Source organism: Charadrius vociferus, unplaced genomic scaffold (assembly GCF_000708025.1).
Source record: "Charadrius vociferus isolate BGI_N301 unplaced genomic scaffold, ASM70802v2 scaffold218, whole genome shotgun sequence".
In the NCBI taxonomy this organism is placed as follows: domain Eukaryota; kingdom Metazoa; phylum Chordata; class Aves; order Charadriiformes; family Charadriidae; genus Charadrius; species Charadrius vociferus.
In genome coordinates, this window is record NW_009650084.1 from 2,568,602 (window position 1) to 2,588,543 (window position 19,942).

A 19,942-nucleotide genomic window follows, 5' to 3' on the forward strand; every position below is an offset into this window, starting at 1 on the left:
ATAAAAATTGTGCCCTTTAAGTGGTACAACTTAGAGGATCACTGGAATTTAAGACTGAAATAAAAAGACTTACTAGTTTAAATCAGTGTTTGCTTTCAGCAGTATTATTGCAAATCTATGAGAACAGTTTTCTTGAAGAGTTTATTAGGCCAAATGGGGTGGTTTAGGTTCATCCTAAACTGAGTTCATCCTAGTTTTCTATGAATCTTCTACAAAAAAACTTCATAACAAGTCAGTGCTAATGGTGTGGATGGACTAATATTGCTGGCTAGGTGAAAATCCCTTGTTTAATTTCATCAGTTCCTGTACTTCATACATCTTTACATTCACAGGAGCAAAGGGTGAAGCAGGACGAACTGTACCACTCCCTGGACCTCCTGGGGCAGATGGCCTTCCGGGGCCACCTGGTTTCCCTGGACCACAAGGTACTGTAGCCTGTTAATCTGTCTGATGATTATAATGGCTGTGTTCCCCAGAAGCTAGCCTTTGTATTAACATTTGTCTGTTTTTACTTGTAAAGGTGACAAAGGGAATCCTGGGCTTCCAGGTAGACCAGGCCTGCCAGGAGAAAAAGGTGCCGTTGGGCAGCCAGGTATAGGGTTCCCTGGACCTCCAGGACCCAAAGGTAAGATAAAGTTATTCAACTAACAGAGCTGGTGGAACTGGAGTGTGGATGGAGGCCTGCACTATATCATTCAGCCATGGCTACATGAGGTTTGGGAGGTGCAGTTGAAGAACCTCCCTTGAGAAAGTCCACAAGCACCACAATAAGCATACTTTCAACGCACACTTGCTTTGTGCAGTGATGTGGTGCAGATACAGACAGTGTCAAAATTACTGCCAGAATAGAAAGCGATATAGTACACATCTTACATTGGAACAACTGAGGTTGCTGAGAGATGAGATGAGCTTTCTGAGAGATAAAGCACTGTGTGTCGTTGGTCAAAAAACCATGCTGACATAACTATAATATTTTTGGGCCAGAGCTAGCAGCTCTGTGGTGTTCCAGGCAGCTGAGAGTGGTTTGGTTAGAATACCAGAGTACTCAGCCTAAGTTTAGTCTTCCCCGTATGGCCTTTTTCAGGTTATGCACATAGCTTAGAGTGAGTCTAAATGTTTGTATTCTGGTTTTGGATTTTGGGGAGATGTATTTCATAGAGCTGCTACTCATTTAGAACTAGATGACTGAGCTTTCAGCAGACACATCAATCCTTGAAATTCTTGTGTGTCTTCATTGTTATTTTATTTATTATGATTCTACACACCAATGAACTGGGAGGGTCAGAAAGACTTAAAAAGGAGAAAGGGCAAATCTTTACCTGTAACCACCTCCAGTTCCTCCGAGACTGGGGTGGGACAAATCTGAACAGAAAAGGCTCGTTGCATCTGGAAAAGGACTGCTATATGCACTTTGATTCCAGAAAGAAACGAATGACAAATAAATTTATTTCAAGGAGCCTTTCTTGAATTCAGCTCTGCCCAGTGGGGCTTAGCCTAAAAGCTGGATTTCCCACTCCCTGAGACCTTTGCCTGGGAGAGGAGCTTCATCTCAATTTATTGAGCATGTGCTGGTGTTGAGTGAGTGCCATCTTTAAGTGAGTTGCAGAATGCTGTGTGTATTCTTTCCTGCCTTCCCAAGGCACAGTGCATGGGTCAGCTGTGGCATAGGAACCCTCTATGTGTAACCCACAGTGGGGTGTGTAGGACACGTCACACAACGTATACTGAACAGAAGGTGTTGATTCACGGATGGATTTTGTTGTGCATCCCTCAGTCTGATACCCCACACATTAGGTTGCCTTTTCTGAAGAAGACTTTGGGAACCTGGTTTTGCAGACAGGATGTTTCTCAATGACATAAACCCACAAGTCTATGAATTTAAGAGGAGACACTCAGCATTTGTTTCTCCTGGGAGGTTGTTTCTCATCAGAAGCCAAATGCTGCACGAAGCTCAGCATTTGAATCTGTTGAGACATCTGGATGCTGGCATCCCTAGAAGTTTTTCATAAAAGACTACACAGACATTTTTAAACAGGTCCCTGTTAGGATGTGAGTGGTTCAATTAGAGGCTTAAAGAAACAGCAGAGGACACGTACAGGCAGAGACAGTAATGATATGAGTTTTGTTTTGTTTTGTAGGTTTCCAAGGTCAGCCTGGCTCGCCTGGTCTACCGGGGACTCCAGGAACCCCTGGCCTGGATGGTTTGCCAGGTGTACCAGGTTTACAAGGTCAAAAAGTAGGTGTCAGTTGCTGATATGGTTATCTATGACTGCCCATGTTAACAGGAATGTGTTCAAAGATCCTGTTCTTTAAAAAAAAAAAAATAAGTCAGCCAAACTGTCCTTCATCTTATGTTTCCCACTATGCACATAAAGGAACAGAGTAGATGAATGACTGCTTGACATGAACGCTAAAGGGCTTACAGCTCTGCCCTGAAGTCATGTACAGCGCTGCTTTACCTCTGAGTGGTTTAAATACAGTCAGTGAATGAATTCTTGGTTTTGATGTGTTGATTCCTAATCTATTGTGTTTCTTTGGCTAGGGTGAACCTGGTGTAGGTCTCCCTGGCCCTAAGGGATTGCCAGGCCCCCCAGGCCCAGCTGGCATCCCCGGAGAAAAGGGAAATCCAGGACTGCCTGGCTTACGTGGCGAGCAAGGCTTTCCAGGCATACCTGGACAGCAAGGATTCAGAGGTAACGTCGCCAGAAAAACACAGCTCTGTATTTCTGTTTCTTTTTTAAAGTCACTCCCCTATAGATGCAGCAAAAGGTCTATTCATCACTGAGATATCCTACTGATATCTCAGGGTACTGCCCTTTTTCCTTCCCCTCGTTTTCTCCTACCAACCACCGTTAGCAAACGCTAGCAGCAAAGAGCAGCCCTTCCTCCGAGCCCAGCATTAGAGACTGAAACGAAATCTTGTTGGCTGAGTGCTTCCAAAGCACCTTGTCTAGTATCTTCAGCAAACAAGATTTCAAATAATGTCAGAAGACACTCAGTCTATCTCTCTCTCTCTCTCTCTCTCCCCCCTGGCAGGCGACCCCGGCCTCCCAGGACTGCAAGGCTTGCAGGGCCCTCCGGGCGCCCCGGGGCTGGGCCCACCAGGATCGCCGGGACCCGCTGGGCAGCCAGGACCCCAGGGACCGCCAGGTGAGAGGGAAATATTCCCATGACGGTGCTTAGGAGCAGACTTTTGGCATAAATTGGTATTGGCGTGGGTAAAAGCGTTGCTCGTGAACTGTTTTGTGGTGTGAGGTCGGTGGGGGTGCATAGGGGTGGGAAATGTCGGCGGGCCTCCTCCGTCTGGTCCAAAACACAGGGCAAGGCCTCCTGAGAAAACGCCTGCCGTTTTGTTCGGTCCCCTCAGGTCATCAGTGGGTAATATATACAGGATCAAAGCCTCGCTTAGAAAATGAGGACAACTACTGCTGTCTGGCTTTGAGTCTTCATTCTTTATGCCATGTGATTTCTGAACAGCAAGTGGATGTTATCAGATATTCTTGTTAATGGTGTTCCCCATGCTCCGTTAAGGACTAATCCTGTATCTTCTTTTTTTCCTAGGATTTCCTGGAATAAAAGGAGAAAGGGGCTTCCCTGGTATCCCAGGTCTAGATATGCCAGGACCAAAGGGCGATAAAGGTAGCCAGGGTCAGCCCGGAGTACCAGGGTCTGTGGGATTACCTGGCTTGCCAGGTCCACAGGGGGCTGTTGGACTGAAAGGATCAGCAGGTAAACATCTTTTCCCTTGGAAAACGGCATCTTTGACAACTGTTTTATTAAGTTGTGGTTGCATGCCCTTTCACTCGGTTAGGAATTGATCCACCAAAGGGCCCAAGCTTGGGAAAACATATGGGCTGACATCAGTAAAGCAGATCTGTGCACGTGTAACTGAACTGCTGCTCAAGTCCTTTGGTGGATCAAATCCAGCAACTTACAGGAACTAGCCTTTAGCCTGCAATAATGAAAGGGAATTATTCTGCACAGTTTCAATGACAGAATGTGGTTTTAATAATGCTTTTGTTAATGACAGCGTTGTTTACTGTAATAGGAAATTTAAAGAATCTGTCAAAAACCCATTACAAACTGTGTTTTATTCTGGTTTTCATAACACTTTTTACTGTTGTTTATCAGGCTATTTTAGATTAATCATCTTTGTCACATTTTTCCTTAAGTAGGGCAATTCCTAATATGATAGGGAGTAAATAATGGTATTTCTTGTACTTCTTTACACTGCTTGCTTTATTTCTGTTATTCACTCTTTCACTTTGGTTTCAGGAGCCAAAGGAGAAATGGGAGTTATGGGAACTCCTGGATTGCCAGGAACTCCTGGACCAGTTGGAGATCGAGGGTTGCCTGGTGAAAAAGGTAAGAAAGAGATTTTCTCAAAGTCAAAGTTGTAAAATCCACCTTTTTCCCAGCAGAAAAGTCTGGAAATAACAAAATATAAGGAGTATGATTGGCCTCAGGAATGTTTTATGTCAAATAACTTCCCTGTAAGTTAGAAATAGTGAAATTTAGAAAGCCGTATCTTAGGAGCACTCATGTATTTGGGCACCAAGCCAGGATTTTTGATCCGTTCTTCAACAACGTAAGGATTTGCTAGGTGCAAGGATGCTATAGATATTAATCCAAGAAAAATACTGTGTTTGAAATTATAAAAAGCCAGCAGGAAGGTCTTAATTAAGTTCTTCAAATAATGCCATGTATTACTGCCAAACTCCTATCCCTGTTGTTTTGAGAGTCAAAAATTAACGGCTGTGAAGCGAGAAAAATATGTCAACTTTTTTGACAGAGCTATTGTGAAGTTCTGGTACTAAAACACTTCACATGAGATAAATCAGATGTTCCAGAGCATGGTATTCGGTGCTCAAAATTTGAATAAATAGCTAATTTCATTTGTTGTTGTCTAGTAAATACTTTTGCAAACTTTTATATGTCACTATAATATTCTGTGCTATCCCTTTATAGGTAGCCAAGGTTTCAAAGGTGTAGTTGGACCACAGGGTGATCCTGGTGTCAAAGGAGATAAAGGTGAAGCTGGTCTCCCAGGAAAACCTGGAACGATGGACAACATGGACATGGTTAGCCTCAAAGGCCAAAAGGGAGATCAAGGAGAAAAAGGTAACTTTAATCTCTGACTGTGGATGAGTGCAATTAACATTTGTGTACTGTTAAGCAGCAATACTTTGAGTTCAGATGTATCTTAGTTTTAGACAACAGTTTTTAAAATAAGATTAAAGAATTTCACACGGCAAATACAGATATTTTTCCATTATCTTTCAAGTCCATAGACACAAATATTAATCACAGACAGAAAGGGCTTTGGTTGGATGGAAGAGGTTCAATTTGCTTTTATAAACTACTTTTTACCTCTTTTATCAGAAGACTCTCTCAAAAGAAAAGAAATTTTAAAAGTAGAAACTGGAGCTTCCCAGAAGATAAAAGATGTCTTTCAAGTAAAACATATAGTGCAAACACTGTGGCCATGAAGACCAACTGGTACTATAAGAAAAAGTGGGCAGCCCTTTTTGTCATACATGTTTCCTTGTGACCTGAAGAAATTTCAGGAAAGACACACATGTATGCCACTGATACCAAAAGATCAACTTATGTTAGTTTAGAAACATCTGGAAATCTGCAGGAGAAGGGCAGTCAGCTTTATATTTAGAAACTTAATGGTGGTAGAGATATTAGGATTTTTAGACAATGCATTCTTGTATTTTTAGTTTTACAGCTACATGAAAATTCAGTTATTTAAGATCAAAGAAAAAATAGCGCATATTTTATGTATTTTTATTATTTATTCTATTATTTTTCCTTTTTTCATTATGACTTTGTTTTTATTAAAAAATCACATAAGAGTTTTGAAACAAGTGGTAACTGTTTTAGTTAAAATGGAATTGTAGGGCTTACAAGGGAGCTACCGAGATCAAGTAGTCTTCCATTTCCCTCGACCAAATCCTTCAACCTTTCATTGTATATCATGTTTTCTGAAATAATTATCATTCTGGCTACCATTTCTGACTTCTCCCCCGTTTGGCTGCTTCCTCGTTAGAGTGCACTTTGCTGAAACAAGGGAAGTACTTCAACTCAGGCCCTGCTAGAATGAAATCTCCCTTTCTTGAAACAACAGCCAACTCAGTTTGTGATTAGCTATAATGCTTAGTCCTTCACTTCTGGACTGCTGCCTAGGCAATTGTTTTTCATTTTGTATGCATGCTTTTGACTTCTCCTTGCCACATATGTGGTGTAGTACACTTTTTAAATTTCATTATGTTGATCTTCAACCATTACTTCAACTCTTCAAAATCCTTCTGCAGCCTAATCCTGCCCTCTTCTCAGGCCATTCCAGTTTAGTGTTATCTGTACATTTCATCGATGTATTCTCTGTTGGACCCAGGACAGAATACTTGAGACTTCTTTCCAGTTTGGCAGTGAATCACCAATGACTATATTATGTTATATTTGAACTGTAGGAATGGGAGAGTTTCCCAGTCTAGGTTCCTCTTATCTCCATGTCCTGACTGCTTGACAGAATGAGACCTGGGTTTGTGTGTCCCAGTTGGGTCTCAGAAACATAAGCACATGGATAGGCAGTGCGTCGCAGCTTGGACTGCAAGAGAGGGCAGGAGCGAGCATGGAGTGCATCTGCCTCAGCTGAGATGCAGCTTCTGAGTGCGCTTTTGTATTTGATGAGGCTCCCGACCTATAAAGATTTAATCTAGACTAATTTTTCTCCTTTGTTTCTGATCGTGGTATGTATATAAGGTGGTATGAAAAGCCTTAAAACAAATCCATATAGGTTGTTTTTCATTACTTTTTATCTACTACTGGCCTGTAGGTTGACTGATTGATAATTAGTTTTATTTCCTTTCCAGAAATCCAAATTAGGCACACTGGTTACATGCATATAAAGAAGCCTTTGCTGAGAAATTCAAATGGTTAATTTCTTTGGTTTCTAACTTCTTCATCTCTCCAGCACTAATAATGCACGCTTGCAAACCTGTATGCTCTACCTTTTCCTGACCAAACACAGTCTACAGATTGGCCTGGCTCACACAGCCTGGAAGGGTAGGTTCCAAACAGATCCCAGCCTGCAAATTTCTACTGTTACTCTGCCCATCTCATCCGCTTCAACCCAAAGATACTTAGTACCAGCAGAGAAAAATAACCTAGTTGTACTCCATAACTTTACTCATCATCATCATTACTTTACTGCCTTCATCTCTCTAGGCATGAATATCACAGTAATGTTTTAAAAAGCTTCTAAAATACAAACTGTGCAGAAAAGACATAGTATTTTTATGGAAGATCGTCAGTGGTGTTTAATGGAAAAATTTGGGTTTGGACATCTTTGGATGTTTTTAATAAAATCTGCTTACTTAAAAACAGTCAGCGAGCTATCTTCAGTAACCTACTGTCCTGCACCTGTATGCAACGCAAACAGAAAGGATTATGACCAAAAAGCTTGAACCTTAAAGCTGGAGAAGAGGCACACCACAGAATAAGAGGTGGAGCCTTCTGGAGTGATGAAGATGCTTAAACATTAGATAGAACTGAGGAAACAGCAAATTTGTGTCTGTGAACTGGTTGCTTACATTTCCATTTTTAGACAGCAGAAGTGTCAAATCAATCATTTCTGTTAACATCTGATATTGTCTGGCACTTCTGAAATAAGGCATTAATCTAACTCAAACACACGTTCATTTGCAATTTCTTTTAAAGCTATAACTTGCCTTGTAAATTGCACAGACACCGGTAAAATTGTAATAGTTTGCAGCCCTTCCGCAGCACTCGTTTAGTGGAGAGTTATGTTTTATTCAAGTGTGACTCTCCTGAACAATGTACGAAGCTTGAATTCAGCCATTTCCTTGTTCAGTAGAGAGAAGCAACAGGGATCAAATATTAACTAGAAGGATTATTATATGGCATTTCAGTATTATTTTTTTTTTATAAAACTGATCTCACTGTGTTTGTTTTCTTGGTGTCCAGGGGACCATGGAGCAACAGGCGAAAAAGGGTTACGTGGGGAATATGGAGAACCAGGAATTCCAGGGAAAGATGGTGAACCGGGTACTCCAGGACAGCCAGGTATGTTGGAAGCCAGCAACAGAGAGACTATTTATAAGATATTTTAAACCACATTAACTAATGGGACTCTTGTTTTCTCTGCTGTCTGTAGGACCAAAAGGTGATCAGGGCCCCCCAGGGTACCCAGGGGATCCAGGAATTCCAGGACAAAAAGGATCGGTTGGTGAAATGGGTTTGCCAGGTACTGATTGCTGGGAATTTATTATTATATTCCTCAAGTTAATATAGAACCTTATGAGAGACCTGTATGGAATATTTGTTGGTATAGATCTACTAAGCACTTGCGCTATTTGCAGCATCTGAACTTTAGGCTTTTCGGATGCTGCTTTCTCAAGCCTATTGTGATATACAAATAATAGGATGGTTTTCTGAGTTTCTACATGTGAAACCTTTACCTAGATATGTAGGATTTGTGTATTTGTTGCAGACAGAGTTTTTTGAGTGATACCTGTTTGTCTGTCTCTGTATCTGCTAGTGTGTGAACTGCATTAAGCTTCTTGTGTATTTTCCCCCTTCTAAAAAGTTTGGTGGGTTGTTGTGTACTGCATGTTAATTACAAACTGTAGTGGTCTGGGAATAGTGATGTTGTGGAGGGGATTGGTAAAGAATAGAACGGAAAAGAACCCGTTTCCTCAACACAGAAACTTTGTCTCCATTCCTATGGCCTTCTGTCTAGCATATTTAGGAAATCAAAGGTGAAAGACTGAAATGGTAAAGGAGGACAGAAAAAATTGCTACAGCAGAGTTCCTTTGTCACTGTGGTCCTGTTAGAAACTATTCAAATCAATGTAAACTCTTATTCAAATCAAATTTTTAGCAAGAGCTCTGTTTACTCTGAATCCAAGATTACGACCTTCTCTTACGGAGGAGAGCTTATCTCCTTCTAAAAGGTCCCATTTAGAGAGTGAATCTCAAAAGTTAATTTACTAGCTGTTTTAGTGAGTTATATTGCTTTTCTAGCTCTGAATAGCTAAGGCAGTTGTCCACACTGCTAGGGTACCTCTAGTTCTGATACACCCATTTTTCCTTTTCTCTTACTAGGAACGCCTGGAGAAAAGGGTCTGCCCGGAGTACCAGGTTCACCAGGCACACCAGGGTTCCCTGGACAAAAAGGTGAAAAAGGAGACAAAGGAGCACCAGGTTTTCCTGGAATTGGCTTTCCAGGGTCTCCTGGTGAGAAGGTACTTATAGCCCTAAGGATTTAATTGTCTGTTTCTACCAAGGACCTCATTTGAAAAGGTGCTGTTCACCTTTAAGCTATTTTATTATATTTTCTATTACACTCCTTTAAATACCTGATGAGAAACTTGAAAGGTGTGCATATGCGCAGGTTTAGATGCATTCTATTTTGATGGGACCGTTATCTCCAGGGTTCTTATTTATTCTCTTCAGAGTAGGCTTATTTACAGCGCTAGAGATGTTGGGGAGGGGAATAACTTTTAAAAATACTGAGTAAATAAAGTGAAAAGTGCTTTTTACAAACAGAACAAATAATCACACTGAAATAGTGTTCCTGTACTTTTACAGAGATACTGGGAAGCTGAAAAAACCTATAATATGCTCAGACATTACTGAAAAGAGAACTGTATTAATACTGTCTGTAAAGATAATTTAATCTTTAATAGTATTCTGATAGGATTCTCATTTGTTTCACATTCCTTTTCCTAGCTATACAATGACAGTAATCATGAATTTATAAGTAAAAATTGTAAAAATAAAACTTACTAATCTGGTAGCAAACTTGCTGAAGACTTAAAAAAGACTTTTTTGAAGATGATTAAGTGTAATAAGGAAGTTAAGAGGCTAATTTGGAAAAGACTTTGTAAAAACTGTCATAAAATTGCATAGAAAACTACTCATTTTCATATGTAGGTATTAAGCAATTGCTAAAAAAGTCAATAATTCTGATAGAGGAGTTTAATGCCAAATTTAATCCTAAATTACTTTGTTTCTAAATGGGAAAAGAATGTAATTCTTTGTAAGTCTGATGGATAAGAGGGGTGACATCTACCACTGCAAACAGAAAAGGCTATTTCAGAATTAATGTCTGCATTTTATAATGTCTGCTGCTTCTTCTAGGGAGAACCAGGAAGAACAGGTAGTCCAGGTTTATCTGGAGATAAGGGTGAAAAGGGTAGTGCAGGAATTCCTGGAATGCCGGGTGCCCCAGGTCCCAAAGGATCCCCTGGCATGGCAGGATTTCCAGGCAAGTGTTTATGCTTTAATAAAACAGAAATTACAGTGAAAAATTAATGTGAATCTTATGCCAAACATCCTGCATGTAAACCCATGTCGTCTTCCTTTCCTTAGGGAGCCCTGGCCGCCATGGAGAAAAGGGTGAAAAAGGACTTCCTGGCTTGAGCGGCATTCCAGGTTTAAAAGGAGAACCAGGTAGAAAAGAAATATAAAACACCAAATGCCACTTAAAATATTGTTCACCTCCAGGCAGTAGCTGAAACAAATACCATGGCATCCTACATTCATTTTGGCTCAGATATTTCCTGATACATTTGTTCATTTCATAAGTAAAAAAAGACAGTGCTGTTTCCCAGGTAAATCTGAGTCACTGTACTCTGGAGCTAATAGTTCTTTTGCGCTGTTTGTGGAAGAGATTTAACCACCTTCCAGAAGACTGATTGTTGCTACAGCCATTAGTTCTGTTGTTTCTGATTTCATTTAAAAACAATAAAATTGATAGGTCCAAACCTGATTTACTATATCAGCATCATTACACAGGTGTTAAAGAGGCAATAGAGTAGGGAAGAGAGTAAGTCCATTGCTGTTATAACAACATTTTTGAACATGGAGCTTCTTAGTTTACTGGCTTCAGGACACATCATCTCATTGGACAACAGGCTGTGCTATTCACAAGTCTTTGCTGGAGTCCCTGCACTCTAAAATCACTGAGATTCACGATAATTAGCTATGTCAGAAACTTTAATACTTGAGCCCTGTGTCACACAGACTTAATTCAGAAGTAATCTCAGAGAAAAGTCACACTGAAGTCATCGTGCGGTATCTGCTTGGTCTCTGTGGGAGCAAAAGAATAAGTTAAGCTTTTCTTTAGAGGAAAAAAAAAGTGTAAAAAAAAAAAATTGTCTAGTCATTCATAGGTGAAGTGAAAATGGCAATGTTTTTTTCAGGTGAACCTGGTGTTCCGGGTCCTGCTGGTTCCATTGGACAGAAGGGTGAACCAGGTTATGATGGGATTCCAGGTGCAGCTGGTGCAAAGGGTGAACAAGGTACTGTCACTGTCACGTTAAGCTTATGGGGTACGAAAATACACAGAGACAGGCTACACAAGAGTAGCTGGTAGAGGGGTGTGCTGGGCTTGAGGTACTTTGGATGGAACCTTAGAAAATAAAGTTAGTAAGATATCTTGCTGACATCTGATACTGACTATCATCCATCATTGTAAAGGTGATCATTTAGATGAGCAACTGTGTTTAATCAGCATAATCTTGAAAGAATTTCTTTCACAAAAGTTGGCAATACTTTAAAGAATTGGCATGTTTTGAAATTAATTTCAGTCTGCAACTTAGCTGTGAAATAACGGAGCAGGCTTGCCTTTTCTTAGGGTAGGGCTTTCAGTCATATGGGGCCCATTGTGCTAGGTACAATACCAATACATAAGAAAGACAGTCTCTGCCCTGCAAAACCATTTATTTAGATTTTATATTTGCTTAATAGAGTTTTGTTCATTACAGGTTAAATTTAAGTGCTGTCCCATCTTCTGATTTTTTTCTGCCTCTATATTACAGGTATTCCAGGTAGAGGACTTCCAGGATTTCCCGGTGCAAAGGGTGATAAAGGTAAAACGCTTCTTTAAACAAGCAGCAAACCTCCCTCCCAAAAAACTATAATCATAGTTCTGTAATTCAGACATACTTTCTACTTCATTCTTTTACATGCTATACCTTTTCAGAGCAGGCAGAAACTCTGAGAGGCTCAAATACTAATTTCTGTTACAGTGGCAGCATCTTGGACATGAGTTAGATATGCCCTAAAATAGGTAATTATTCATAGTGTGGAATTTACTGCAAGCTGTGCTGTGATGAGGTAATATAAATAACTCCTGTATTTGTGTGCTGTGCTTGTGACTCCAAGTATTTCTGTTTTCCTACTAATTTTGCAAGAATCAAAGTCTAGTGAAGCTCTGTGCACCAGACACCTGAAGATAGTAGTTTTCTGGCCAGGATACTGCAGTAATTTTTTTACCTGAGTCTGTTGTGCAGCCCAGATGCAATTTGATTCATTGCCAAAATAGTTATTCTCTATAGCTCAGTAGAGCATGTCTAAGCTATGCACAGGAGCATGGTGCAGAAATGCAAAAGATAGCAGAGACCTGATGAGATCTTACTGAAAATTGTTATTACCTGGACTCAGGACTTATTAGCTTGGGTACAGGCACATAGCTAGGACAATTTCAAGACTGTGGTCTGAGCAAAGTGTGTCACTACACTGTGCTGTGAGAATGGCTTAATTGGCTTGAATTAGTGCTTGTTCAAGGTGTCTGTAATGCACCATGCTCCATTTTATGAAACAAGTATGTCCTAGACACTAGACTGCATAATATACAGTAGTGAAGAAATATCAAACTGCTACTGATAAAGGAAATTGTGTACAATTAAAGGATTTTCAATTTTAAGCATCCAGAAAACTAAAAAGATTTAACTAGTCCATCTATGAAATTAATATGACATGGCAGATTTTGAAGAACTTATATAGCTTGAAATATCAATGCCCTACCTCACTCATTCATTCTATAAATACAGGAGACTTGTGTGGACAATCAAAAGTGATAAACCAGAATATCTTTAATTAACCATCTCAGAGTAATTAACAGTCATGAATTGATGAGAAAGACTTAATGTTAGATTACTTATTTTAATAAGCAAATTTTCTAATCATAGCTCAGTAAGGCATGTAGAATGCTAAATTATGAGAGCACTTTTCTCACCTTACCCACCTTTCTCATTTTGTCAGCGCAGCGCATTTAAAAACATCTGGGTTTAGAGTAAATAGATATCCAGCTGACATAATTTGTGTTCCAAATGTATTGTAGTTCAAAAAAAAAAAAAGTCATCCAGGATTTAAAGACCCTGTTCTTTTTATGCAAAGAGCCTGGGATAGTGTTTTTTATACATTTTATTTCTCTTATTATTATACTTATAACAGCTAATCTATATTCTTTTTGCTCAATCATGATCTAAAATTCGACTGAATTGCAAATGCTAACTACTTGTACAAGCCTGAAAGTAAGTACTAAGTGTCTATATCTAGATCTTAGTAAAAAAAAAGAAAAAATTCCCTTTTTCTCCAGGAGCAAGTCCTTTTATGCTTAGTCAAGCAAAACATCCATTACTCAGCTATGACAATAATAATTGTAATGGAGTAAGGGTTTGGGGGCTTTATATTCCTTCTGGAAGGACTGATAGAGAGATGCTGGATGTTCATCTATTTTTAGAATGAATTAAAATAGCCTGGTGATCAGTTTAGCTAAGAAAAGATATGTCAGTCAAACTACTTCTTTCCTCATATTTTTTGTCACGATGTGGAGAATAATATAGTTTTCCTAAAGTTTTGCATTTTTATACAAATGGATAAAGGCAAGGTCAATATTTTCTTAAGCAATAAAGCTTACTAGGAGTGGTAATAAGGCAGAAGGCTTCAGTGATTGTGATCCTTCCTCTAACCATCTTTTGGGGGTTATTTCAAATCTTAGGTGCGAAAGGTGATGTGGGTTTTCCGGGATCCCCAGGAAGTCCGGGGATCCCAGGCCTGAAAGGAGAACCGGGATATGCTGGTCCACCAGGCCCCAAGGGCAGCCAAGGTCTTCCTGGACTACCAGGAAGTGCAATTGAGGGCCCTAAAGGAGACCGAGGACCCCAAGGCCAACCTGGCCTTCCAGGTAATTCTTTATCTTTAGTATTAATGTACTGCTGTTAATCAAAACTCACCTAATTAATTAATAATTAATATAATAATATATCATTAATATAACATAATAATGTAATATATAATTAATATAATCAATATTGCTTATCCTTGTCTATCCTGTTCTCACAGAGCAGAAAAAGCTTCATAGGCAGTTTGGCATTATGTCCTGGAACAGGCTGATTTTATGTCCTCAGGCAGCTGGGTTTGTCCAGAAGTCTTTCTGACGTTTGGAACTTGGCCTCCCATTTCCGTGTTTCCCTGTCCCATGTTATTTACTGTTTCGAGGCAGCCATGGCTGTGTGTTCCTATGCCCCGGAATGTTAATGTGTTTAAAAATGGTCCAGCGTGGCCTTGCCTTGGCAGTGGCCCTGTGCTAGAGGTTAAGGAGGAGAGTAGAGCAGAGCTGCAATGTGTCTCTAGCGTGTTCGTAGCTGAGAACATACCATCTGTTTGTTCTGCACATATAGAAAACTCTCCACTATTTTCCATCAGCCACAGGCTGATAAATGATAGATGTCCAGTCGGATGGGGAGTCATGTGGACCTCCCTGCAACAGATTATCCTACCTGTTTTCGTGAGATGTTACAATAATTACTTTGGTTCTCCCCATCTGTAGATTGAGCCAGCTCATCCTCTATCTGGTGCTGCTCTGAACAAATTTTGCCACTAACCATTTTCTTCTTCTGGTTTGTAGGTTTACCAGGTCCAACAGGGCCACCAGGACCCCCAGGTCTGAAAGGGGCCAAAGGAGAGCAGGGGAGCAATGGCTGGCCTGGGACTCCTGGGGGTCCAGGAGTCAAAGGTGATCCGGGTTTCCAGGGACTGCCAGTAAGTTACTTTCAGTACGCTCCAGATTTGCTGAAAGCTGGTTCCTGTAATTAATGGATATATTAATCATAGAAGTTTCTTGTTCAAAATAATGATACTTCATGCTCAAAGTGCCTTTGGACTCACTGCTGACGATGTAAAGTCAGTTTGAAAACATTTCAATTCTCTCCTTTTAAAGGCTGCCTACCAATAAACCCCAGCGAGCTAATGAACTTATTAGAAATTTATAGATGGTGAGTGGTAACATACAACACCCAGAGTATAATTTACACTGTATTAACAGTACAGGATGGCTGCACCACGTCCATAAATCCTGCAAATGCATTAGTAGTTAATTTTAAAGGTTGCATACTTCACGATAAATTGCCTTCTGAAAATGCCTGCACTGTTTGCTTTTGTTATGAAACCTTTCAAATAAAGTGCACTTTCAGTACTGTCAGTGATGAAATATAGCTGCTGATTTAGAAATACAAACAGGCAATGCTATTAATACAGTGTTGTCATATATTATTCATTTTCCCTGATCTAAACCAGTCCCTTTCTGTGTATTAGGGAGGATGAGCTAGAATAGGACAGTCAACCAGAACAGTTGGTCTTCTATATTCTTTCTCTCGGAGTGTCTGCTGCCTTTTTCCACACTGAAAAATACGCTCTATATTTTAACTTTCCATTTTATCTTTCCTACTAAGAAAGTAATAATAATAAAGAAAATTATGGAAGAACGAATAAGAAAGTAGGTAGGTATGACTGAACAATTCCTAGTGTACAAAAGGAAGACTCAGGAATAAGGTCCTGATGTTAAAAGCAGGATACTGATAGTGGGCTTAAAAGGTCCACATTATTCTTGATGATGCAAAGATATACTGCATCCTTTTCTGCATCCAGTAGTCACTTCACAGAGACATTAAGGATTTGCTTCAGTGTTCTGACACGAGATCTTGGCTATGCCTTCTTACCTTTGAGACCATACCATACCAGCTTTGAAGGTAGTAGATTTCAAAATAACATTCCAGTTATTATATTTTTCCTATTTAAGAATTTGCAGTACTTCTGCAGAGAGCTAAACTTCTGTACCCCAGGAAATTCTAAAGCTTTTCACAGGTTGATATTCCAGTCCAAGACTGTTTGTTTATCCAGAATGGGAAATGCCAGAGGATTTTGATTCCATGCCTTCAGTCAAAAAAAAAAATGTTTAGCTGTCCCTGAACCACAATCCATAGTATTGGGTTGTTAAGTCAGTGTGAAATGCTCCAGTGAGAGCTATAGCTATTTCAATATTAAACTTCCTCTGGTGATACATGCTAAGATGGTTTTCTAACGTCTTCATCCTCTCCAATGTGACGGGCTCCTGCCCTGATTACAGCTCAATTGCTCATACAGGTCTCCAGGTACATGGTAACTTTTATCAGAAAGGAGGTTTTGTTACATGTGTGACGCAGCCTGCCTGAAAATCCTATCCAAAAAAAGTGAATGCAGAAATCAGACTGTGAAATACAAATCCCATGGGTTTTTCTGTGCATTCTAACGTTGAAATGAGAACAGAAACATTTTCATCATTTTCACAAACTGAAATAGTTTTATTTTGTTTGGAACAGGTCCAAAACAAAGTGTTGTTTCCCAAGCTATATCTGATGGGGAAAAAAAGTTTAAGAAACTGCATACTGTTGTGGAAAAAGTATTTTGATGGAAAGCTTCCAATAAACTCCTTTTATAAATAATTCCATTTTATAATTATAACCTACAAAAAAGTTATTAAGAAAATCCTCTTTTAATGAGATTGTCTGACTCATGACTGTCTTCTGAATGAGTGTTAGCCCTCCTGTTTTATGCTTCAGAAATTCACATGTTATGATACAAAGAGAGGGCCATTTCTTTAAACAATCCTGCATACTGTGACTATGTGACTGAAGGAAACCAGGGAACCTTACTTCATTAATACCTCCCTTACCACTCCAAGGGTAGCATTTCTTTTGTTTGACTTTGGAAGTCTCACTGTTGACATCCGTTTCTGAGCTAGTCATCTCGTCTCCCTTTATAGTCAGTGGAAAGAATTAGACATTTGTAGGGAGCCATTCTTCTCACCTTAATATAAACATCTAATTTACATCAAATGAAAAATCACTCCTGTGTGTGTCTGTTCTATTGCTCTCCAAATATGATTAATATGAAAATACGAATCCTACCAGTGGTATTATTTTTCACTGAGTACTCAATTCACATCTCCAACCTCTGATTGGTAAGTTACTTAGCAAAGGGAGTTTCTTTCCTCCACCTGTGTTTCACGTTTTATTATATAGGAGACTATCACTGCGATATTGCTTCAGCCAGGGAGAAACTCTGAACTATATTTACAAGTTTTTTGCAGATGATCTGCAACAGACAAAAGAAGAAAAGGAAATTGTCAGTCATTTAAAGGACTGTTTACAGTGTCTTTTGAAATGTGAGCTTGGTTGTCCTTGAAGTGAGGCCATAATGATCATCTTATCATTAATTTCAGGGGAGCAGTTTGTAACAGTGAAGGCAGAAGGAGGAGTCTGCATTGTGTTTGAAGTGTTTAAGTCCTTGAGTATTTTAACCTGGTTGAAAAGTAAAAATCTTCAGAGGACTATAAACTGTTGAGCACAATTATTCTCATTCCACATGTGAATGTAGAAGTTTTCAAGTCTGCTGTAGTCTAGGATTACTGCATTTAATTATCTGACTAGCAACTGCCTGCTGAGGCTGCGCTGAAATTAGTATTTGCTGAGATTTGTGCTTACTGATGTTTTTCATAACAGTATAGTCTATGGTTGAGAACCTTTTATGAGACATACTGTTAGTGAGACCTTATTCTGATCTAGTATCTTTGTAAGGCAAAAAATAGTTCAGTAAGAACGTGTCACGCTTGTTCCTTAAGAGAAGCTTCTGATCTAATCATGGTAGAGAATAACCATTCCTTAAACTTAATATTTTTTCTCTCATACTAATTTTTTTTTCACAGCTTTCCAAACACATACGGCCTATTTAAGAGTCATATCATAATAGCGTAGGATAACTATACTTCACATTTTCTTTTATACAGGGTAGTCCTGGTTTACCAGGAGATATTGGTCAAAAGGGTGATATGGGACCTCCAGGAGTTCCAGGCGTTCCAGGTGAGAAGAAAATATACCATATTCCTAAAAAGTATGCAAAGATGTGTCTTTCATATCATTGAAAGCTGCATCAAAAAGCATGTAAGAACATCGGTATTTTTCTCAAGGTTTTTTGCCTTTTGCCTATTATCTTGCTTTGCCAATTTTAAGTGTGCACTTACTTTAAAAGGTATATGTGAAATCAATTGTTTAGACATTACTGGTAAAGAATCTTCAAGATTTTCTTGAGAATTGGAGAGGTAAATGTTATAGCTATATTTGAGGAGACACGGGCTCAGTATTTCCCCATTGTTGATTATACTGCTGCTACTGTCACTCTCATATACATGAAAATACTGCTTGTTTAAAAAATGTAGTTACTAATAGAAAAAAAATATAATTTAGAGAAAGATAAGATAAATTCGTTTTCAGTCATTGTTTCTTTGGTGACTTAGTGCTGTTGTTTGTATCTTGTTCTTGTAAACAGTTAAAAATTGCTTGCGCTACTAAAGTCAGGGCCCTTACATGATCATGAGGTCCTACGTGATTACTCTGCTCATATCCTTCCAAATCAATAAATTATTGAAGTTCCATGTAAATATTTCCTTTGATTTCAGGTCCAAAAGGATCTCCTGGCTTCCCAGGCCTTAAGGGTGAGCGAGGTGACCAAGGTCTTCCTGGATCTAAAGGTATAAATATAAAGACTTGGGATTTTTTCCCAGATGTTGTTGTTAAAATGGTTTTGTGTAACTAAATGGATATCTCACTCCCCTTTTTATTTAGTGTAAAAAGGTAGAATATGGACCAGATATCACGGTATAAGCATCTGAATGGTCAGATTAGATTTAAGTATTGGGTAGAGAGTGAATGTATTTATCTCCTGCTCTGAAAAATCAATACTGAGGTTTTGACATTATTTAAATGGTATCCTAGAACTATAGAATCATGGAATGGTTTGGGTTGGAAGGGATCTTTAGAGATCATCTAGTCCAACCCCTCTGCCATGGGCAGAGACATCTTTCACCAAGTCAGGTTGCTCAAAGCTCCATCCAACCTGAATCTGAACATTTCCAGTAATGGGGCAACCACAACTTCTCTGGGCAACGTGTTCCAGTGTATCATCACCCTCATTGTAAAAAAAATTCTTCCTTAAGTCCAATCTAAATGGTGCCCTCTTTCTGTTTAAAATCGGTGGCCTTTGTCCTGTCACCCCAGACCCTGGTAAAAAGTCTCTCTCCGATTTTCTTATAAGCCCCCTTTATATATTGAAATGCTATAACAAGGTCTGCCTGGAGCTGCCTTTTCTTCAGGCTGAACACTTCCAACTCCCTTAGCCTTTCTTCATAGGAGAGGTGTTCAAGCCCTCTCATCATTTTCATGGCCCTCCTCTTGACCCGCTCTAACAGGTCCATTTCTTTCTTGTACTGGGGACCTCAGAGCTGCATACAGTACTCCAGGTGGGGGTCTCATGAGAGCGGAGTAGAGGAGCAGAATCACCTCTGTCAACCTCCTGTCCATGCTTTTCATGTAGCCCAGAATACGATTGGCTTTCTGGGCTGTGAGCACACATTGCCGGCTTATATCCAGTTTTTCATCCGCCATTACCCCCAGGTTGTTCTCGGCAGGGCTGCTCTCAATCCATTAATCCCCTAGTCTGTAATGATAATGGGAATTGCCCTGACCCAGGTGCGGGACCTTGCGTTTGGCCTTGTTGAACTTCATGAAGTTCACATGGACCCACTTCTCAAGATTGTCCAGATCCCTCTGGATGGCATCACTTCCCTCTAGCATATTGACTACACCACTCAGCTTGGTGCCATCCACAAATTTTCTGGGAGAAGTCCATGCAACCTAAGGTCTGGACAGCTATTTGAGCCCTTGGGAGGTTTTTTTTTGGGTGGAGATGTCAGTATAGATAGGCTGTAATGCTTCCATTTGGGTTTCAGCCACAGCCTTGCAGCTGGGGTGGG

General features: G+C 39.7%; 1 protein-coding gene across 1 annotated transcript in view; it reads left to right on the top strand.

Annotated features, from left to right (window-relative positions):
* The window catches only part of COL4A1 (collagen, type IV, alpha 1), an 80,490-nt gene that overhangs the window by 49,503 nt on the left and 11,045 nt on the right, over positions 1-19,942 (top strand). Inside the window, exons 27-45 of the mRNA XM_009892159.1 lie at positions 333-425; positions 521-625; positions 2,139-2,236; positions 2,543-2,693; positions 3,037-3,150; positions 3,562-3,729; positions 4,276-4,365; positions 4,969-5,121; positions 7,993-8,091; positions 8,183-8,272; positions 9,133-9,272; positions 10,171-10,301; positions 10,406-10,482; positions 11,235-11,333; positions 11,853-11,903; positions 13,817-14,002; positions 14,726-14,859; positions 17,921-17,993; positions 18,590-18,661. Of these exons, the coding sequence (XP_009890461.1) occupies positions 333-425; positions 521-625; positions 2,139-2,236; positions 2,543-2,693; positions 3,037-3,150; positions 3,562-3,729; positions 4,276-4,365; positions 4,969-5,121; positions 7,993-8,091; positions 8,183-8,272; positions 9,133-9,272; positions 10,171-10,301; positions 10,406-10,482; positions 11,235-11,333; positions 11,853-11,903; positions 13,817-14,002; positions 14,726-14,859; positions 17,921-17,993; positions 18,590-18,661 (2,124 nt within the window). The remainder of the gene's footprint in view (positions 1-332; positions 426-520; positions 626-2,138; positions 2,237-2,542; positions 2,694-3,036; positions 3,151-3,561; positions 3,730-4,275; positions 4,366-4,968; positions 5,122-7,992; positions 8,092-8,182; positions 8,273-9,132; positions 9,273-10,170; positions 10,302-10,405; positions 10,483-11,234; positions 11,334-11,852; positions 11,904-13,816; positions 14,003-14,725; positions 14,860-17,920; positions 17,994-18,589; positions 18,662-19,942) is intronic.